The 21,389-nt window shown below is 29.9% G+C and overlaps 2 protein-coding genes across 3 annotated transcripts; both read right to left on the minus strand.

The window, feature by feature from the left end:
- Positions 1-3,109: 3,109 nt before the first annotated feature.
- Positions 3,110-7,222, minus strand: LOC113871521 (organelle RRM domain-containing protein 1, chloroplastic). Of its 2 annotated transcripts, XR_003505806.1 has the most exons (11): positions 6,787-7,191; positions 6,605-6,702; positions 6,144-6,381; positions 5,963-6,060; positions 5,820-5,885; positions 5,411-5,500; positions 4,940-5,008; positions 4,731-4,837; positions 4,453-4,576; positions 3,652-3,869; positions 3,110-3,551 (listed from the first exon to the last, which is right to left on the minus strand). XR_003505806.1 is itself a non-coding variant. In XM_027508611.1 (10 exons), the coding sequence occupies exons 1-9, from the start codon at positions 7,095-7,097 to the stop codon at positions 4,490-4,492; spliced, it is 1,164 nt and encodes a 387-aa protein (XP_027364412.1). In that variant the 5' UTR covers positions 7,098-7,222; the 3' UTR covers positions 3,110-3,869; positions 4,453-4,489. The 2 variants fall into 2 exon arrangements, 1 of the variants encoding a protein (XP_027364412.1); XM_027508611.1 differs by having other exon boundaries at positions 3,110-3,869; positions 6,787-7,222.
- A 702-nt stretch (positions 7,223-7,924) lies between these two features.
- LOC113871519 (hippocampus abundant transcript-like protein 1) lies at positions 7,925-13,130 on the minus strand. Its single transcript, XM_027508608.1, has 14 exons — positions 12,937-13,130; positions 12,159-12,270; positions 11,426-11,538; positions 11,226-11,348; positions 10,949-11,121; positions 10,733-10,808; positions 10,110-10,196; positions 9,313-9,393; positions 9,190-9,222; positions 8,881-8,934; positions 8,740-8,781; positions 8,417-8,495; positions 8,264-8,334; positions 7,925-8,176 (listed from the first exon to the last, which is right to left on the minus strand). The coding sequence occupies exons 1-14, from the start codon at positions 13,117-13,119 to the stop codon at positions 8,078-8,080; spliced, it is 1,326 nt and encodes a 441-aa protein (XP_027364409.1). The 5' UTR covers positions 13,120-13,130; the 3' UTR covers positions 7,925-8,077.
- Positions 13,131-21,389: the final 8,259 nt, after the last annotated feature.

Consider the following 21,389-nt stretch of genomic DNA (forward strand, 5'->3'; position numbering starts at 1 on the left):
TGTACGTTTACATTCCAACATATTTACATTTTCGTACCTTTACATTCTGTATTTCAATTCAAGTTTCTTTGTTTGTTTGTTTGCTTTTGTTCTTGTTTCTGCAATTCGTTTCTTATTTCATACTTTTCTTGTAACGAACCTCTACGTTGTGATTCAGTTTTACGCATTTCATATTCACTATTCGTGCTAAATTGCTTAATTTATGCGTCTATTTCACTGTTACGTTAACAACATACTTAAAGAAACTAAAGAGGACCTAATCTAGTTCTCAGATTGATCTTTGGATTATTTATTTATAAACTGTCATTTTTCACCGTAAACACTTTCTTTATATTTATTTAATTTTTAACCAAACCCAAATCTTCAACAAAACTATAGGTCTTTGTACCTTAGTTCTCAGCAACAATTCAAACATCAAACATAAGTCAACGTCAAGAAAATTAACTATTATAATATTTTATTTACCTTTTGAGAAAATAATATATAGTTTTAAATTTTAAAGGCAAGTTGAGGAATGAAGAAATAAAGTAGGTTTCCTTTAGATGCAGCTGTTTTGGTAATTCTGATTTTCTCACGATCCTTTTTATTTCACAACTTTTTACATCTGTTGTTTTTATTTCTTTTTCGTTTGACACGACTCATTACATCTCTTTCTTTTTATCTCTTTTTAGTTTTTCTTTCTTCTCCGCAAACGGCTCATACCTCATCCTGGAGTATGAGACAATCATTCATGATATTTGTGAAGTCATTATTTTTGTTTTCTTTGGTCTTGATATTTGTGATGCCATTAGAGCGTAAATATCTTGTTTGTCGACTATAATTGGGCCTTCTTTTAAAATAAAACGGTTAAATGTATCAAGAGTAGGTCAAGAGTTTTTTTATGGTTAAATTCATTCCATCTTCAAGTTTTAAAGAAAAGTAGCCGTAAATGAACAAGAAAAACAACACTGGACATGTGGATTTTCCACGGCGAATAACTGCTTCAAAATCTAAAAGACAAGGATGGCTGTCATTATCTTGCTGAGAAAAACAGAAAAAGTGTACTGGAACAAAGGTTGTCAAATGACAAAGTCATCTTAGGTATTTTCTAAACATATGATACACGTTTAAGATTAGTGTATACAAAAAAAACAAATAAAAACTAACTGAAAAATAAAAATAATGATATTATCATGGTCAAATTTTAGTAGTTAAAATAATAATTTAATTTTAATATGGTGTGTGTAAATATTTTTATATTATCAACCAATTAAAATATTACAGCAATTAATTTTTTTTGTGTATAATAATTTGTGATTGAATAATAGCGTAACATTGTATTTAAATTAAATTCTTAAAATAATACGATCCATATACACGTCAGACAATGCGATGCACGAGGCAGAATCTAATATATTCAACCCAGCTGTAGTTCCATCATAATAAGTTTAATATTCAACCCCTTCAAATTAAAAATAATAATGATCATAGAAGACAATATATGGCAATTCCACCAAGGGATATTGTTAGCCCTTCTTGTGTTGCAAATAATTCACACCACTGTTTGAAAATGACCTATATGCATGAAATTAACTGTGCATTTGCATTAGCATTTAGATTCACGTAAAATCCACTAGACATAGATTTATTTAAACGCTACAAGATATAGTTTTCACCTGTGTTTAAACGTAATTTCATAGATTCAAACATGCAATTAAATGCACTTATTCCAAAAGTGTGTTAACTCTAGCTAATAATCCACTGTTAAGGAGTCAAGTTACAACCTCTATCAAATGTTTTCGGTACTTCTGTCTTGGATGATGCGATACCTTATGAAATAAGCTTTTTTATATTTGCGAACTATTAAATTCTTGTTTTAGGGACATGAGATGTGAATCAATAGACAGTAAAAATAACTCGAGAAAAATGTAATATGCAGGCAGTAGAATCCATTGTAGAAGTCCTGTGACATTGACACGGTTTCTCTACATTGGTGCAAAGTTCTTAGGCACACATAAGGATTTGGAAATTGGAATGTTGATTGAAGTGAAAAAAAATTCGCAGTTTTTTAACCAGGCAATGAGTTAACGATTGATCATTTGCTTGATAATTAGATGAGGATGACGCAAGGATAAAACTGCGTACCATAAGGCGATGTTATGCCAATTGGAACCCCAAAGGATTTTAAGACCCAAAAATTGAGACATTATAAAGCACAAATAGAGAACACCAAGACATCTTTCAACATATTCTAAAATGAAAATTTAATGTAAATAACCTCCTAATCAAGTTGTTAACTCTGAGAGTCAAACGTAAACTGTGGAATGTCTATAAACTCCTCATGTAAAAAACAATATTTAAAAGTTCATAATAATGAAATAAATTTCAATAAAAAAATAGTTAAAATCGCACTCAAATAGTCAAATCATACAATGATAAGGTAATTTTGGTGTCATAATTATAGATCTGATGTTTCACAACTTACCGAAAGAGAAGAAAAGTGATGCTCTCATTCCGAATGGTGGTATTTTGGTTAAAAAGAAAATGTAATTTTACTTGTAAAGCTCATAAAATTGGTTGTAAACTCACGAGCTTACTTGAATTCACCTGAGTTTAACCAAAAACAAATTTTGTATACGATTTCCTTGTCTAAATTCATAAACCCATACGAATTTACTAGTTAAAACGAGAGTTTAACAACCACACTCCTAAGTGACGTTTCATTTAACAAACAAGTTCAGTAAAATAGCAAATGATTAATATTTGAAGAATTTAAAAGACAACAATAACTGAAAACACTATTATAACTAGTTTTGCGTTGGTATTGATTATAGTTGTGGGGATGAAGCTTACATTCTTAACGTACGTAGCATATAATTGCCAAAGGCCCAAAGCTTTCTCTGAAGTTTTTAACACCATTCAAAAATGGATTTGACCAAAAGAAATTCCATGGATAATCTAACTAAGACCAAACACTTCGGCTTGATGAATATGATGAACGTTGCCAAAAATCGGATGAATATGATGAACAAATAAAAAAAATGTTTCCCTCCGCTTGGTGCTTGAAATAAATTAAAAAAAAAAAAAAGGCTTTCCTTCCAAAATTTCCGTCCACAAACATTTCTTTCAACGAAACAGACCCATCTCAATTATTCCAAAAAAATGTCTCAATCATTTGTTTTCATGTAAGAACTAATGTTAATATAGAAGAGGATATGGAAATTTAATCCTATTCGCCAAATGTTAGCTAAAGATTCATTCCTGGAATATATCATGTTACAAATTCAAATGCCATTTTCTTTGAACACCCATCTCAATCAACTGGACTTCTTAATGTCCAAGGGCCTAATAAGAACCAAAACCTCACCTATCTTCAGTTCCTTAACTAGAAGCCACATGCCTGTAGAGGCAACAATATAGCTAGTCAACTGCAGCATGCTTAGTCTCAAAACAATCAGTAGGAATCCTGGCCAACACACAGGTTTATATTTTCACTCACAGAAGCAAGTGTATTCATAACTGCCTAAAACATGTGGAGAATATGATTGCGTTGTTAGATACCTGCAAGCATGCTGAAGACAAGTCTGGAATCAGAGGAAGCAAAGGGGAAGGGTCTATACCATTAAGTAATAGAGAAGTAACTTATTCAGGGATGTTATACATGCCACTCACCACCCATAACATCTCCCCCCTACCCTTGCTTGAATGAAGTATGCATTGCATTTAACTCCCGTGTCTGGAAGTATGAAAAGTTGCAAAGTTAACAGCATTGGCATGAGTGAGCAAGTAAAACAGAATGCACTGTGACAAATGAAATAAAGATGTGCTATATCCGCAGCCATGAAAAGGCACATTTTATGCAGTTGTTGACTGTGGAGGGTGTAGGGAGTCTGAAAGAAAAGACAAGTATTCCACAGTCAAGAGAGCTCCATTTGATAAGTGACAGGAAAATGAAAAAAAAAAAAAAAAGAGGGTGGTTGGGGGGGAGGGGGGGGGGGTAGAACGTGTGTCAGTGCAATGTGTAAACAGATATAAAACATGAATATGATCAGGGATGTATCAGCAAGTTCTATAATTCAGGTCAATATATAGATCAAGTCATTCTTCATTTGAATTGTGCAGACTCTGCACCAGATGAACTGTCGAAATTATAGGCCTTAGATAAGGATAAGAGAGAAAAGAGGTTCAGACAGAGTTATATGAAATTGGAGTCTTTTGATATGAAGTTAAATATAAATAACTAACATCTATATATAAAAATAATTAGATCAAGTAAGGAAATTGATCAGAAAACAAACAGAAAATTAGGAAACAGCTCCTATGATTGAAGGACTAATTGATCCTATAATATTTAAATGATATTCTGATATTTTGTAGATATTTCAATGTGAACACGACTCTAGTTTACGGTATCATGCCTTGAAATCATGAACGTTGACAAACACAAGCTTTTCAAGGAAACTGAATTTATACCGCAGAGCTGGTAACAGTACAGACTTTTTCTCGCTTGTCAAGCTGATGGTCTGGTACCATCCCTGTTGTATCTTGTTCGGTTAGGCTTGGCAACATCAACAACTATCATCCAGCCATTGATAATCTGCATGCAGAACAAAATCATCAAAGACTGCATAGCCTCCTCCATTTATAAATTATTAAACTCATGTTATTTTTCCTTCTCCATGACAGTCCCGAAGCAGAACTAATGCAAAGCAAAACTAAACTTGTCAAGCAAGTATGAAAGATGAATCTACCTTGCCATTCATCTCTTTGAGCGCTGCACTTGCAGCCTCCTCTGTGGTGTATTCAATAAATGCATAACCCTTGGACCTTTTTGAAATTTTGTCCATAATAACTTTAACTGCCAAACATAACCATTTGTCAGTAAAAGCTGGGGAAAAAAAATTTCAGTCTTGAAACACTGAATATTGATGAGCAAAGAAATATACGAAGATAAGGCTACCTTCAACAAGCTCACCAAAGCCTTCAAATGCTGCACGTAAGGTTTTCTCAGATGTATAAAATGATAGCCCTGTTCAAGAGACAAACAATTGCCAAATAGTATCATTTCTTGCAAGAACAAAAACTGCTCTCCCTGAGCAATAATTTAAGCTCCCACAAACGCAAAGTAAAAATTAGGTTGGAGAATTAAACTGATCATAAAATATAGGAACAAATACCTTCAGAGCAATCAATAATTTCCTAAGAAAATGATTCATTTCTTCATAAAATATTTTTAAAAAATGGATTTTATTTTACTACTTTTTCCTGCACCATGTTTAGTATTTTGTAAAGGAAGATACCAGCTAAATTACTTGCTCTTGACAAAGTAATCCACATATAATTTTTCCGTGAATAACCATCATATATGAACAGCTAGATGAACAAAGGATAAAGCATGGCTTTATACCTAGAATAAATGTCATGAGCATACCTGTTACAAAAAGTTTCTTTGTTTTCAAGGAAGCTTCCTGACTTGCTTCGGAAGAGTTGGGCACATTCAAACTATTTTCTAAGTTACTACCTGAAGATATATAGTTAGTAGAATATCAGAGAATTGCCATATGATCAACACCAGAGAGTAGGAAAACCAGGAACAGGCATAATTGAACCTCAGTGGAAATCAGATCATTGTTGAAAGGAATTAAATTTAACAATTAGAACCAAAATTTGAGTTTTACACCTATTTTAACTCAGTTTTACCTAAAACTGCATGAAACAAGTTAGATACAAGGACCATAATAGCACAAAACTCTTAAGGACTTTTCCTGAGGTAAAATTATAATATTAGGAAAAAGTTCGCAAAGGGAAAAATTTGTGGGGGAATCTATGAAATGGCAAACCTTCATAATCCTTATTTTCAGACTCAGAATCGTTATCTGGTTGAACTGATAAGACACCCGGCACACCTGCACCATAACAAGAGTTTCATTTGATGGGATAATTTATAAATTTGACATTTGGGTTAAGAATATACAAGGCTAACCAGCTAGCTCCTGTGCACAATCCTCATCAAGTTCACAGCAAAAGCCGAAGTTGGTTTTCCAGGAAACATGATATATGCACATTTGTGCATCCTTCTCACTGCAGACATTATATTCATATATTTCCAGAGAAAGGTGAGATCCGGTAATGAAAGCAAAATAAGTAGAAATTACTGTCCTTACTTTCCCAGGACCTTGGTCAAAATCTGAGCATAATAATCAACAATCTGAGCCTTGGTAACAACCTCAACTCCGGGTTTATCCATTCTTACTAGCCAATGCCTTGAATTTCTAGCAGGAAACAACATATTGGTTCTAGTTTGTAATCTAGACAGGGGACTTGCCTGGCCACTTGACAAACTATAGTCCTTTTTCAAAGAGTTGAAATCATCAGGCATAACCGATAAGACCCCAGGCAAACCTAGCAACATATATGCATAACAATCAAAATTCATTCAAAAAGACAACACCAATGGCAATACCGTTTCCACAAGACTAAACTTCAAATGTCTATTTCAACAGACACTATATAATAAACTGGACAGAAGAACAAGTGAAATTGTGAACAAATTATCCTCACTCCTAAGACTATCACATCATCAAGGAAATGGGTTAATTAGACAATAAGAAAAATAACAACTTACTAGCCAGCTGGGAAGAAATTTCTTCATCAATATCACAACAAAAACCGAAATGGGTATCCCATGAAGCATCATATATACACATCTGAGCTTCTTTCTCACTGTTCAAACCAAATTTAAAGCATTTTTGAGCTAAACAAGAGGGAGTACGAAATTGGGACAAAACCCATAAAACAAGTAAGTACCTGCCAAGAACCGTCTGTAGAGTGTTAACGTAATAATCAATGACCTGTGGCTTGGAATTGACCTCATGAGGAGGCTTTTCCATGAGCACCATCCAATGGCGGTTTTGTGTGGTGGAAGGGTATGTTGTTGCTGCCACTCCAGTAAAGGAGCAATTACATGAAATGGAAGAAGAAGAAGAAAGGTCGAAATGATTCCTTTTGTTGTGAAATTTTATGTTTATTGGAAGTTGTTGAATTTGGGTTCTCTTTGGTTTGAGAAAGGAAAAGTTTCGACATTTGGTGAATGTGGCAGACACTGACAGAAGTTCCATGTTTGTGTCACAACTCAGAATGCTATCCTACGGTTTCATGTGAAATTGAAAGAAAGCCCAGTGTCTTGTCTTTGATTCTTTCTCTGTGGCAACGCACACTGCTAACAAGGATATGAATCATTCATGAAGCTGCTGAACTTGTAAATGGGGCCTATAGCATGGGCTTCTCAAACAAAACCCATGGCTAGCCCAGTACGAGAAATATCTCCACCTTATCATTTTGTTTCTATTTTTTTTATAAATAGTTATAAAAATGTCATCTTATTTTATTTTTTATTTAAAAATTTTATGCATTAAATCATGAAAACCTATTTTTTATTAGTTTTACTAATTTTATATTATAATAAACAATAAATAATTACATATCATAGTGTGAATATTTATTAATTTTTCATTCTTTGAAAAATATTCTCTGACAATAACATTGGAAATTTTATTTTAATGTTTATATAAAGCTTGGAAAAAAATAACATTGAGAAGTTATTTTTCTTTAATTCTTGCAATGCCGATAAGAAAATTTACAATGGATAGTATGATTTATTTCCTTTTTCCCCTCCTTAATTTTTATTTTCTATCATCATTTATTTTTATTTAATTTCCATTACCCATTAATTTATGTAGATGCCATAGGCAAACAGTTAAGATCTGGCGTGGTGGTTTTGTGCTTTGCAGTGGCTGAGAGGTAGTGGTACGTGAGAATAGAGAAAATAATATTAAAAAAAATTATATTTTTATTGAAGTTCTTCTTTTAAAAAGAAACTAAAAAATATCTTTATTTCAGTAATTTAATATATAATAACATTATTTATTTATAAGTTTTCTCCTTTTATTTTGGACCCTATATTTTATCTTACATTCTCCCATGCATAGCCAATTCTAGTAAAAATAGTGAGAGGGATGGGAATTTGGAGCATAAATTATTGAGGAAATGGATGCCTTATATCTCCATAATTGGCCAAGCTTGTGTACATTTGATAAAATCAGTTATCACTCAGAAGCGGTGTTTCTGGGTTGCCCTCAATGTCATTACTCGAACCAGTATCAGGCTTTAGCGCGCAAGCAAAACAAAAAGAAATTATCTGACAGATTTGAAAGATCTCAAAGTTAGTGTAGAGAAACAGCCACCGAAGGAGTGTAGAATAGAAGAGAGAAGAAGGAAGACTTACCATGCTTATAGATGCACATATAATGCTAAAACCTTTGCATTCAAATGGAGCATTGGTAGATAAAAACCATGCTGAAACAAAAGTTATATTGTGAGCGTTGAGATTTGCCAAATGGTCATAATAAGCATATAGCCAAGATAATATTTTCCTCACAAGTTAATGGACTCATTGCAATAGGTGATAGCAAATCAGATATAGATTGTGTCCCAGCAATAAAAGTTTGTGTTTTTCCCTGCAGTGAAGTTAAAGCATAAAATTATAAGAGGGAAGATCATGCGAAATGTGTTAAAGGTGATTCCAAGAAAGATGTTAATAGAGATTTGTACAGGAGATGACATATTATCGAGAAAATTCTTTACTAGTTGTTTGTAGGCGGGAGATACTACTGTTTGTTACATCTTTAACTCTGTTTTTTATTGCAAAGTTTTGATGAATTTTTAAATACTCCTCGGATGCATTAAAAAAGGAGAGCAAACCTGATTGGCTGAGCTTGATGCATTTGAAATAATAGCATAAGTCTGCACGACAAGAAATTAATATCAGGACCATAAAATTGACACTAACTATAGAAGTGGGTAATCATTTTATCACGTGAGGAAAATTGATCTACTACTTACCGAAGGCTTCACAAGGATATAGATGGTGCCAAAAGAGGCACTTAAGTATGGTACCTGCATTGGTGGTTTAAATTCAATTAATAACAAGGAATTCTGCAAGACGTGTGTACTGTAAATTTATTCAATGACATTGCAATTTGCAACAAACACATAAAACAAGTTAAGGTAAAGAAAATACACACTCTAGTTATAATTTTTTATTCAAGTTATGTGAAAAACTTACTGTGGATACAGGTTATAAAGCTGAAGTACAAGAAGTTAATAACAGTTAAATCAAACTACTTTTGCAAAGTTATCTAGTTGACGTACCCAAGGTGCCCATGCTAATCCATAGAGCCAAGCCTACCAAATAAAGAAACATGAATAGCACAATGGTATCAGCAAGTTTGCTTTCAGGAAGCTGGAAAAGCAGGAGAATACAAGATAACTTACATATGCTATTGATGCAAGCAAGGCAGAGCAGAGTATAACTTTCTCTCCAACCAATGGATTAAGAATTGGAAGCAACAACATCTGGAAGCCAACCGAGGGTAAACTTAAGAAAATAGAAACTTACGCATAATCAACTTATCCAACATTCATAGAAGCCTGATAGAATATCAACAAGTTGGAAAATTTTCAGTGGAATATTACACAAATAAAATTTTACAGGCTTTGGAGTTTAATGTGAAAGGATAAAATGAGAATGAGAACGCAAGCTAATGCTACATAAATAAAAGGAAACGGCTCAGAAAGAACAAAGACAAAAGTGACCAAGATGATTAGAGCGCTTAAGGAACAGCCTTGAGTTCAATAGAGATATAAAATCAAACTGTAATTAGTTGACAATCAAAAGATACAAAAGCTGTGAATTCTTGGGGAGGCAGTGATGACATGAACTTGGCAAATTTCATGCGTGCATTAAGTAATAAGATGCGGGTTCAGAATATTATAGAATAGTATTTACATACACTAGTCCGAATTCCCTAAACAAACCTTCCTTAATAATGCATTCTAAAACCTTAAAGCTTTGGCTAGCTGTCTCACAGTCACAAATGCAAGTTGTTAGTACAATGAAACTTCAAATGGTTAGATTAATTGTAAAAAAACTGTGTTATGCACTCTTTTCCTGGGAGAGAATAATCATGAAATCGACTTGCTCTTTTTGTACAAGTTATATAAAAATGCAAGTATTTTTCAATTTTAGTATGGAGGAATAAGGAAGAAATATCATTTGGGAAATATTATACCTGAGAAAAGATTGAACCAATTCCCACCATCATCAGAAGTTCTGAGAACTGATTTTTGTTAAAACCAAAAACAGCTTTCAAATAGTACTGCACAAAAATTGTGAGAATGTCAAGTTATGGGATCAGAAAAAAAAAATTGTTAATTTAAGTACAAACCCTACAAATAAGGAGTAATAGAAATAATAGCATGCGTCGTTTTAATCTTAGATATGTTTTCAATATGTGATCAAGGAATTGACTAGGTCTCGAAAGCGTAAGTTATTAGGAAAAATTCAAACAACGGTTTTTGTTTAATCTGGAACAAGCCCTCTCACATAAAAGCTTTTGGTCTTGAAACGCACAAATCACAGGCACATTCAATCCTAATGCTGAAATTATAATTTAAATTAAAAAATGCAGCATTAGCATGTATCACTCTCTTAGCAACTTGGTAAAAAGTACTCCAATTTTTCTTTTTCTGGGGTCGAAGAACCAACTATCCAAAAATATTTAAGCTAGAATCTTCAACACTATCAATATAATCAGAGCACTAAGTATATGGCCTTCAAATAATAAATAAAATAGCAAGGCAAAAAGTCTGTGTGTGTGGGGGGGGGTTTCATTTCAATCAATTGAAAACATACCAGCAAAACACTGCTTATGCCTGACATTCCCAGCTCATAGAAGAAGGAGACAAGAGCCATGCCTCTTAAAGTAGGACTGAAAAATGAAATATCATAGTATTTAGATTCATGCATACATTATATTTCACAGAAGAAAATTTTCAGAAAATAACTATACAGATAATTAAATGTAATGATAATAACATAATGCTTAAACATCTAAAAATAATAAGAAACCTGAAAATTACTCCTTCTGCAGCTCTCTTCATAGATTTATATCTTTGTTGGAGAACATCAACAATTTTAGCCCAGCAACCTGACTCTCGATTCTTTCTTGGAGCTTGTACCACCGTTTCAACAAGGAAGAATTTCATATAAACGAGACAAAAGATCAACAGTGCTATTGAAACCTGAAATCAATGAACTGTAAATAAGACTCATTACTAGCAAAGGGGAGCATGAAAATTTGTGATATGATCTGAATATTAATAGGGAACTCACTACACAAACCTACCACAAAAATGTAATTTTCAGGAAGAAATCGAGCCAGCACATCCCCCAGAACATGTGAAGCAGAAAGGAGACCAGTCATCCAACTAAATACTATTGCTCTTTTGCTTTCATTGACAACATCTGCCTGACAGGAGAAGTATAAAAGTGTTTATAAAATTCTTTACCATCTTATGATTATATTTAGTTAAGAAAAAATCTCACCACATAAGCAACAGAGATGCAGAAAATACTCCCTTGACTGATTATATATGAAATTGTGCGAAGCACATAGTAGGCATAAACAAATTCCTCTGATTGATGCCAGGCAAGTAAAGCTGCAACAAGAATCCAGTGCAACGGTGAAAAGAGAAAATCAAAATCCATTTGTAAATAAACTGTCAAGGAATTGGCAGAAGTTATCCCAAGTTTCTAACTAGTTGCATTTTCATTTCAAATTCCTGATTTTCAGGATCATTAAATTCATTCAGTGAGATTAATTATAAGGGTCAAACTGGCGACGCTTTTCCTTTCAATTTAATTTTCTGTTCATTACTATTGTTACAAGTAGCATTGGTAGATGTTCAAAAGGGGGAATCTAATTTGATATAATCAATATTGTTATGGACAACTTAGCATCACCAACATATTAGATTGAGCAAAATGGTAAGTTCGCATACTTTTATGTTCGTCCTTTTAATTTGGGCAGATGAAATTGTACTTATATCATCATTTCATGACTTGTACAGACCAAATTTCAGCAAAGAATATCGAATGATCTCATCTTTAGTTCAATTTGGTATCAATTTTATCTACAAACTACAAAAGCAAAGTGAAAGCCCAGCAGAACACAAGGAGCATTAACAATGAAATTAAGTTTTCTTGTGATTTTAGTCAATGAGATATTGAGGTGGGAAATTTTCACACATCTTAATGAATTTGATGTCAATGAGCATACCAAAAGAAATTATAGTCGTGGACATGGTAATAAGGAGCAAGGGTTTACGGCCATGCTCATCTGAAAGCTGACCCAGTAGTGGAAGTACCACCATCTTGAAAATTCCAGCAATCTGCAAAAAAAATTATAATTATTTATTCTAAATTTCAACTGATAAAAATAAAAGACAAAACTCTTCATCATATTATATGCAAAAGAAATTAAGACGTGTAAGTAAATTAAAGGTCACCCACATCAACATGCACCAAATTAATAGTGAAGCAAAAGAATAAATGGAGGAAATATGGAGAATAATTACAAGTATGGGGAATCTTCCATGTATAATCAATGTGTGAATAAGATGTCACAGTTTGCAGAAATATGTAAATAAATATAGGGTTATGGCCTTGTGGGGTGTTAAAAAAATTCTCTCTATTTGCCTTTCTGCATATTCCATAACATCAATCAGATCTTGCCTCTAAGACCATGACAAAGCAATGATTGGTCACAATTTTGCCATACGTTTCCCACTAACTTAGAATAAAATACTGCAATGCTTTATCAAACAAACAAGAAAGTTGCTACTCAGTAACATGTCTCCAAGACAATCCTTGCAAACTTTAATGCAACAACAATTTTCTTGAATAGTATAATCACGCAGTACGACAGTCATCATCTCTGAATTCCACTGATCAAAACTCTTTTTCTTTCATCTTCTAACCAACCCAGAAGAGCAAGTTACGCATAGAAACAGAAAGAGGAAAGGATCATGACTCATGAACGGGCATTATACTCATACCGTTTGTTGAAGTCCATTGATGTAAATGGCTTTGGAGCAAGTTGATTCCCCAGGGCATAAAGCAGAGGTTGTGACATCAACAAGAACTGAAACTGTCATCTCCTCAGCAACCCAATGGATGCTAAGTGGCAGCAGCAAGTGAAGCAAAGGCTTTAGCTCTCTGAGACCACTCCACCATGACATGTTTGTGCACATTTGCATCAAGAAAAATACTTAGTACACACCTTTCCACTAAAGAGATATAAAAATAAAGAAAAAGTTGATAATGTAATAAATAATAGACGTGACATAGAAAAGAGATTTAGAGATATTAAATGAGTATTATCATTGATTGGTTGGTAATTTATGAATCCAACTTCTTGCAGCTAACCTTACACATTGTACATTGTACATTGTACTTTGTTCCTGGGACACCACACGTAAGAAAAGTGGCTGTGTTGTGAGAGTGTAACTATTTGAGAGCAATTACAATTTACAGCGAAGTGGTTCTGCACGTGCTCTACTCATCATTGCCTCACTCCTCACTGAATTTTTCTGTCGGGAATTTTTATTTTTTTCTCTCTTATAGTTTCAGTACTAATAATAAAATTATTTTATATAAAAATTAAATAATAATAATAATAATAATAATAATAAACATTTTAAAAATTAATAATATAATTTTAACTCTTTTAAAGTTTTAATTTTCTTCCAATTATTTTTTATTTCAAATTAATTAAATAACATTGGTAATACAATTGATCGCATGAATTAAACTCACAATTATTAGACGATACTGTGTTAACAGTGTTAATAAGTTTACTTTTTTCTTTTTGGTTTAACATCCCTTATTTGGATTTACATCTGCTAACATCATTTGGGCAATAAAACTCCAGATTTAGTTCTATTGAAGTTATATATGTAATAATCAAATTTGAAATTATTTATTAAATTAAGAGTTTAAATTGTCTTTATCAATTAATTTATGTACTTGATGGTCAACGATAATAACTTGAATATTTAGCTTAGGCATAAAAAAATATAAAATAAAATTGAAAGAAAAAATATTATTTTTCTCTTTATTATTTAGATGGAGAAAAGTAAAAATAAAAAAATAATTTTTTACTAACATATTTATCTTTATTGATATGATAGATAAAACATCATAATTTTTACATACGAATCACTTTTTAGTCTTTTAAAAATTTAAAAATTAAGTTAGTAAAATAGAATTATATATATATATATATATATATATATATATAAACATTAAGAAGGAGGATTTATTTAAACATTTAAAGAAAAGTCTAGGTAAAAAGTTTAGATTTTTCTTCTTCTTTTTTTCCTAAGGAAAATGACTTAATACAAAGAACAAATGATAAAGAGTTGAATTTTAGTGCATTGTCAACGTGAACATTGTTACATTGACAACTAAGTATAATATATCATAGATATGATTTTTTATTAATTATTATAAAAAATAATTATCTTTATTGATATAATAATATATGATTAAATGAAAACACGTACCCAATCAATATATTTTAATTAAATTTAAATTTTAAGAAATTGACAAATTCTAATCTGTATTTTAGAAAAGTGATTGTTGAACTTTTTCAATCTTACATATTTTACATTTGTATAATCCAGAGAATTAAAATGTAAGAACATACATATAATGGAAAAAATTAATTATACAATTAAAATGGTGCATGTATTGATGCAAGTACAATATTTATTTGTATTAAGCAGTTATTATATCTATTTTTCTAACATGTCCTAGATATCAGAAAATTTATTGTATTAATAAAGGTGAATGTTATAATTTTTTAATAATAATTATATTTTTTAAGTTATTTTTTCAACATATGTCTATTGATGAACGATAAGAAATTAATAAAAACTATTTTTTTGTTAAATATTATAACCTTTTTTTTTTGCTTTAAATATTATAACTTTTAATACCATGATACAAATTTATTGATATAATGTGTACATTAGTTATTATTTGATATATTTTTTTATTTTGTTTTAAATTATTTATTACTTTAAAACAATAAAAATAAATAAATAAATAAGAATAGTTTTTACCAACTATTATATTATAACTGTTTTAGTGAAAACAATCTTTTTTATGAAATAATTAGTCAGTGCATGAGTATAAAGTGACAACTAATAAGAGATAAAAAAAATGTATATATTATTATTATGTGTCCTTAGATATATGTTAAAAGAATTATTTATTTTTATTTATTTAATTTTTTAATTTTTTATAAAAGTTGTACAATTAAAAATTAATATCTATAAAATATTATTATAATATAGTTTATATTGTTTAAATTATCTATTTTTAGTCATTTTAACTAACATAGTATAATCAAAAGCTAATATTTAACAGTATTTTAACATATTATATTTACTAAAAAATTAAAAATAATGATTTATAAAAAATAAAAATTATATTTAACAAAATATTTTATAAAAACTAAATCTAAATTATGTAACTTTTATGTGATAACATATTTTTTAATACTTGTTAAAAAGTTATTACTCTAAAAATAAACTCTCATTTCAATATTTAAAATAAGTGTCAGTGATTTTATAACCTTGACTTTAATTTTATTTGGCAAATATTATTTTATTTTGTTTTTATGTAAATTGATAATAAAAGAGTAACATAAAAATGACGTTTCATAACAAAAAAAAAATTAAATATTAAAGTGGCATAATATATAATCTCACATATGAAAAGAAGATCTACGGCTTAATGATTAAAATAAAACTTTTTTACAAAATAATTATCAAAATAAAATAAAATTAAAACTTATTTTCTGTTTAGGTTTTTTTTTGTCACGTCAGCATGTATTTCGTATATCAATCAGACAAAATTAATTTTTTTATTTTAAATTTAATCATTTCGTCTAAAAGAGTGATGAAATACTCTACATGTTGACATCTGTCACTTAATTCGTATATATGAGAGGCGAAACAATCGACAGGTGTCAAAATACTAGTAATTCGTCTCAATTCAAGACGAAAGCATAGGATCTGAATACATATTTGAATCTAATTATTTCACCCACAAATGAGACGAAAAGGGCACTCATTTCGCCTGCATTTGAGACGAAAAACATGTAATTTTGCCTATATTTCATACGAACGTCCTTTTACCCATTGGTCTCTCCCTTTACACTACAACCTTTTATCCAGGCAAATTTTCCTATATAATGTTTGAAATGTCCAAATCTAAATCACCGTGAAAGTGAAATTGAAAGGGACTCATAAACGAACGTTTGAACTGAAGATTGGAAGGTTAGTAAATTTTGAAACTTTTTCTAATATTTTTGTTATTAAAAAGTTTTAATTATTATAAATAGAAATAGTTAAAATTTATGAATATTTAATAAATATATTTTTGTGTATATTGAAATTAAAAATTAACATTTTAGATAATTTTAATAAAAAAATATAAAAGTTTAGTAGATATTTAATATAAAATTATTTAATTAAAAAAATAATGTTATATTTGTTGTGAATATTTTATTATATATATGTGGAATATGTATTAAAAATATAATATTTTTATAATATAAAATGATGTGAAAAATAATAATACGTTTGTGTGTTACAAATAATTTATTTATATTATTTATATTAATAAATATAATTGTAAATAATTATTGATATGCTTTTTTTTATAAATGCAGGATGAATGAGATTATTATTATTGTATATTGGAATGAAAAAATTGTTGTTGGAAACGAAGGTGTGATATTTGAAGGTAACAAAAAAATGATAAAGATAAGAAGAGGGATAAGTTATATGAATTTTAAAAAAAAGATTCATAACAAGTTGAATCTTAGTAATAATCATGTCATATCTAGAATAATTTCTCGTTTTATGATTGATTGAAGCGCTAAACAATACAATGCATTGGATATATGTGATGATGAAGACATTGATTGTATGATTAGTACGTATCAACAACAAAGTATTACAAGTCTTATTAAATTATATGTGGATATTGCATTTGGTGAGAGTTCAAGAGGTGGGTCGAATATGTTGAACTTAAGCTTATTAATGTCACTGCCTAACTCTATGGAAATGGTCAATATAAATGTTACAGAAGGTATAAATTATATTATTATAATTTATTTTTAAATTTTTTTTAGTGACAACACATTGAATAAGTGTTTGTATTTTGAAGGATGTGAAGATCTATGCAATTATGAAAATGAAGATGATGAAGTCAATAGTGATGATAAGACAAATGATATTGATGAAGGACATATTCCGTTAGACAGCTTGTCAGATATAGACATCGATGGTGATTTTGATTCAAACTTAAATTTACAACAAGAAAATATTGGAGGTAACATTTAAAAAGTATATTGATTAAATTGTTTATTTTATTTTAATAATGAATATTGTATGTTTAAATGTAGTTGTAGGTGAAATACCTTTTTGGAATGTAAGCCCACACTACAAATCTATTAATTGGGACCACTCAGACCAAGAAATTGAAGCAAAAGAAATTATTGAAGATAATTGATGGGTTATTGAAGATCCGTTACATGTGGGTTTGTTATTTGACTCAAAAGATGAAGTTAAAAATGCCTTAAAACAACATATAATGAGAATACATTAGAATTATTTTGTTGTTGAGTCAAAACTAACAAAGTTGCATGTGAGGTGTTTAAACCATAACAATGGTTGTCCATGAAGAATAAGATCATCATTGTTTAAGAATTCAATAAAGTGGAAAATAAAAAGGTGTGGGGGTAAGCATACATGTTTTAACCCTACAATATCTCAAAACCATACCAAACTAGATTCGGATTTGATTTCTTCATGCATAATTGGTAAGTTTTGAATAATATCTTATTTCGTGATTTCTTTTCTCTATAAAGATACTTAGTTCAATTTTTGTTTTTGTTTTGTGTAGGTATGGTTAATCTTGAACCATAATTGCTTATAAGTCTAATTCAAGAAAGGATGACAACTCAATTTGAATATAAAATTTCATACAAAAAAGTTTGGAAGGCGAAACAAAAGGCGATTGTAAAAATATTTGGTGACTAGGATGAATCATATGTTATATTGTCAAGATGGTTAGAGTACATGCAATTTCATGCTCCAGCTTCTATTTATAAGATTGAAACGAAGCCATTTGTTGTTAGACATCAGGAGGACAACATATTTAGAGTATTTGAGCGATTGTTTTGGTGTTTTCATCAATGTAAGGAAGCATTCAACTTTTGCAAACCTATTGTTCAAATAGATAGAACATTTTTATATGGTAAGTATTGTCACACATTGTTGATTGCAACAATACAAGATGGGAATAATTGTGTCCTACCACTTACATTTGCCATTGTTGAATGGGAGACTCTGTCAACATGAGAATAGTTTTTGGCAATGATTTGTGTCAACGTAACAAGCAAGATAGAAATATGTTTAATATCTGATAGGCATCAAAGCATCAAAAGTGTTGCTTCAAACTCACATATTGGATGACAATCTCCTAATGCATACCATATTTACTGCATTCGTCATATTGCAAGCAATTTCAACCATAGATTCAAGAACATTGAATTGAAAAAACAACTGATAAAATTTGGTAACATGATTTAATTCATATTTAGCTTCCTCTTACTTTATATTTATTTGAATTGTGAAGTCATGTAGTATTTGTACATTGCAGCATATATACCTTCGAAGCTTGTATTTGAAGAGAAGTTGAGAAGATTCCGCACTGAGTCACCAGAAATACAGAGGTGGATCGACAACATATTAAAGGAAAAGTGAGCTTTGAGTCATGACGTCGATGGACGCCGTTATGGACATATGACCACAAATTTGTCAGAGGCTATTAACAAGGTATTGAAGGGAGCAAGAAACTTACCTATAACTGCTTTGGTCAAATGCACTTGTGGACGAATGGTTGAATATTTTGTGAAGCGTGGAGAGGACGCAATGAATGACTTGAACCATGGTAAGAGATTTTGTTCAAAACTAATGCTAAAAATGCAGAAAAATCAAGAGGAAGCATCTTCGCATCAAGTGAGGCGATATGATATAGCAAGAACTAGTGGTCATACTAATCAATGTTGGTGGTCATACATAACTCTCTATACAAAAAACCCAATACTGCAGACTCCAACTGTATTCACCAGTGACAGCAAAATCCTGAAGTAAAGGTAAGTGCATCACTAAGACTCTACTGCTGGAGTGATCACTCAACATAAAACCCCCCAATCAATCGCAACATATAAGTCCTAGCAAATTGGGTGATCTATAAAGGATTCTGTGCATGCATTGCCACATGGGTAAAATATTGGTCTAGCCAACTCGTCTTCAAGAAGATACCAACAAAATCTGCACGTGATGGTCTAATCCCTAGGGTCTCCTTAACAATATCAGCATAATTACCTTCAATAGGTACTATTGCAGGTCTTTCGTCAATCCATAAACCTAACAACACATATATATCATGCAAAGTGATTATATACTCGCCTGGAGGCAAGTGAAAAGTGTGTGTCTCTGGCCTCTATCTCTCTACTAATGCAGTGATCAACAGTAGGTCTAATGGGAACTGACATAAGTGAGCAATCGCAGTAAATCCTGCAAGCTCTAAATGTGGAAGGATCTCTTCTGGAACACCATCCAAATCAGCTGAAATAAATTGACTCTTCCTAACCTTCAAAATAGGATGATCCCGACTATTCCAAATATGTTCAGGCACATGAATATTCTGTAAGCGTAATACTGAAGGATCATCTGGTCCAAATATAAAATATAACATAACATGCATCAAGTATAATACCACAATATGTTCTTACTTCATCACAGAATTCAAATAAAAAATTTATTTATATCATTTTAATCATTCTAATACAAATAAAATCAAATACAATTATTCATAACTAATTTTAAAAAATTTTACTAAATAAATTAGTTATTTGTTCATTACTTAATTTGAATATTTTATGGATTTTTTTCTAAATTTAACAAGTTTTTTTTTTTAACTTAATACATCAAAATAAATTAGTATATTAATTAAAAACTATAAACATTAAAAATTTTGTAGTACTTTCCATTATAGATCTTATATCATACATTAACAACACTAATTAACAAGTTGTTTGTTTTAAATTATTTATTGATCATCATTTATTAAATTATATAATTATCAATAATTAACCTAAACTAATTACAATCACTCTAAAATTTATATTCCACATTCAAATTTTTTTTTTCTAAATTAAATTATATAATTATAAATAATCTATCTCAACTAATTTATATCTCTCTAAAAATTTATATTAGATAACCAATTTTCTTATTTCTTTAAAATTTTAATTTTTTAAAAAAATAATCTTACCTCACATTATTAGTATCACTCTATAAATCAAATTATATAAATAATTATGTAAATAATATTTCATCATAATTAACTAATATTAATTATATTTTTTATTGCAATTATTTATAAACTAAAATATTTAGTACAACAATTTTAATATATATTAGTGCTGTCAATTTTAATACTTTCAATTTTGAATATAACTATTTTTTGTAATTATCTAAATTTATTTTTTAATTATAAATAAATATATCTATTTACATATTTTAATCATAATTAATATGAAAAATAGAATTTATGTTACAAGTTTTATACACTATTTTTTAATACATTTTTTATTTTTTTAGTAATAAATAATTAAAAAAAATTATTAAGGTCATTAAGCCTGAGATCGACTCATCATAATTTTTTTTTCCTATTTCAATGATTTTTCAAAAGAAATGATTTTTTTTTCTAAAACATGATAATGGCTGTTGAGTGTGACGGTGATGTTCAGTCTGACCAAGTGGCAATGTGCAAATTAATGTGTTCTGTTCGCATTTATTTTTTATTCTTGATTGATTTGACTGAATCGTCGATATGTCAGCAGAAATCAAATTCACAGTAACGAAGGATTGAATTATAGATTCTTTAATCCAGAATTATAATATCAATAAGAATATTAATTTTGTTATCATAATTAATAATATAAAAGTTTTAGATTTACAGTACATAAAAATTGAAGTAAATAATTTAGTCCATTACGAAAACAAGAAGAAACATGCCGTTATACAGTGTTGATAAAAGTCAAAATCAATGCATGTCACTCCCATCATCACTTTATCATGCCATACCGCATGAATCAGCTCACCCTTCCATTTTTAAGAAGCATGACGTAAATCATATCTGAATTCAACTTATTTTCTTTCTGCATATTACAGTAGTAATATTTTAGGCTCCAAAACATGAATTTAACTTGTTTGTTAGTTTATTTTTTAGATTTTTTTTAAGATAAAAAAAAACAAAACACTTAAAACTACTATTAATTTTAATTTTAAAAATTGAAAACAACAAATATTTTTTAAAGTTTTTTAAGAACTCATTTTAATAAATAAATTTTATTTTATTT

The sequence above is a fragment of the Abrus precatorius genome, unplaced genomic scaffold (assembly GCF_003935025.1).
Source record: "Abrus precatorius isolate BTA unplaced genomic scaffold, Abrus_2018 Scaffold7, whole genome shotgun sequence".
Classification (NCBI taxonomy): Eukaryota; Viridiplantae; Streptophyta; class Magnoliopsida; order Fabales; family Fabaceae; genus Abrus; species Abrus precatorius.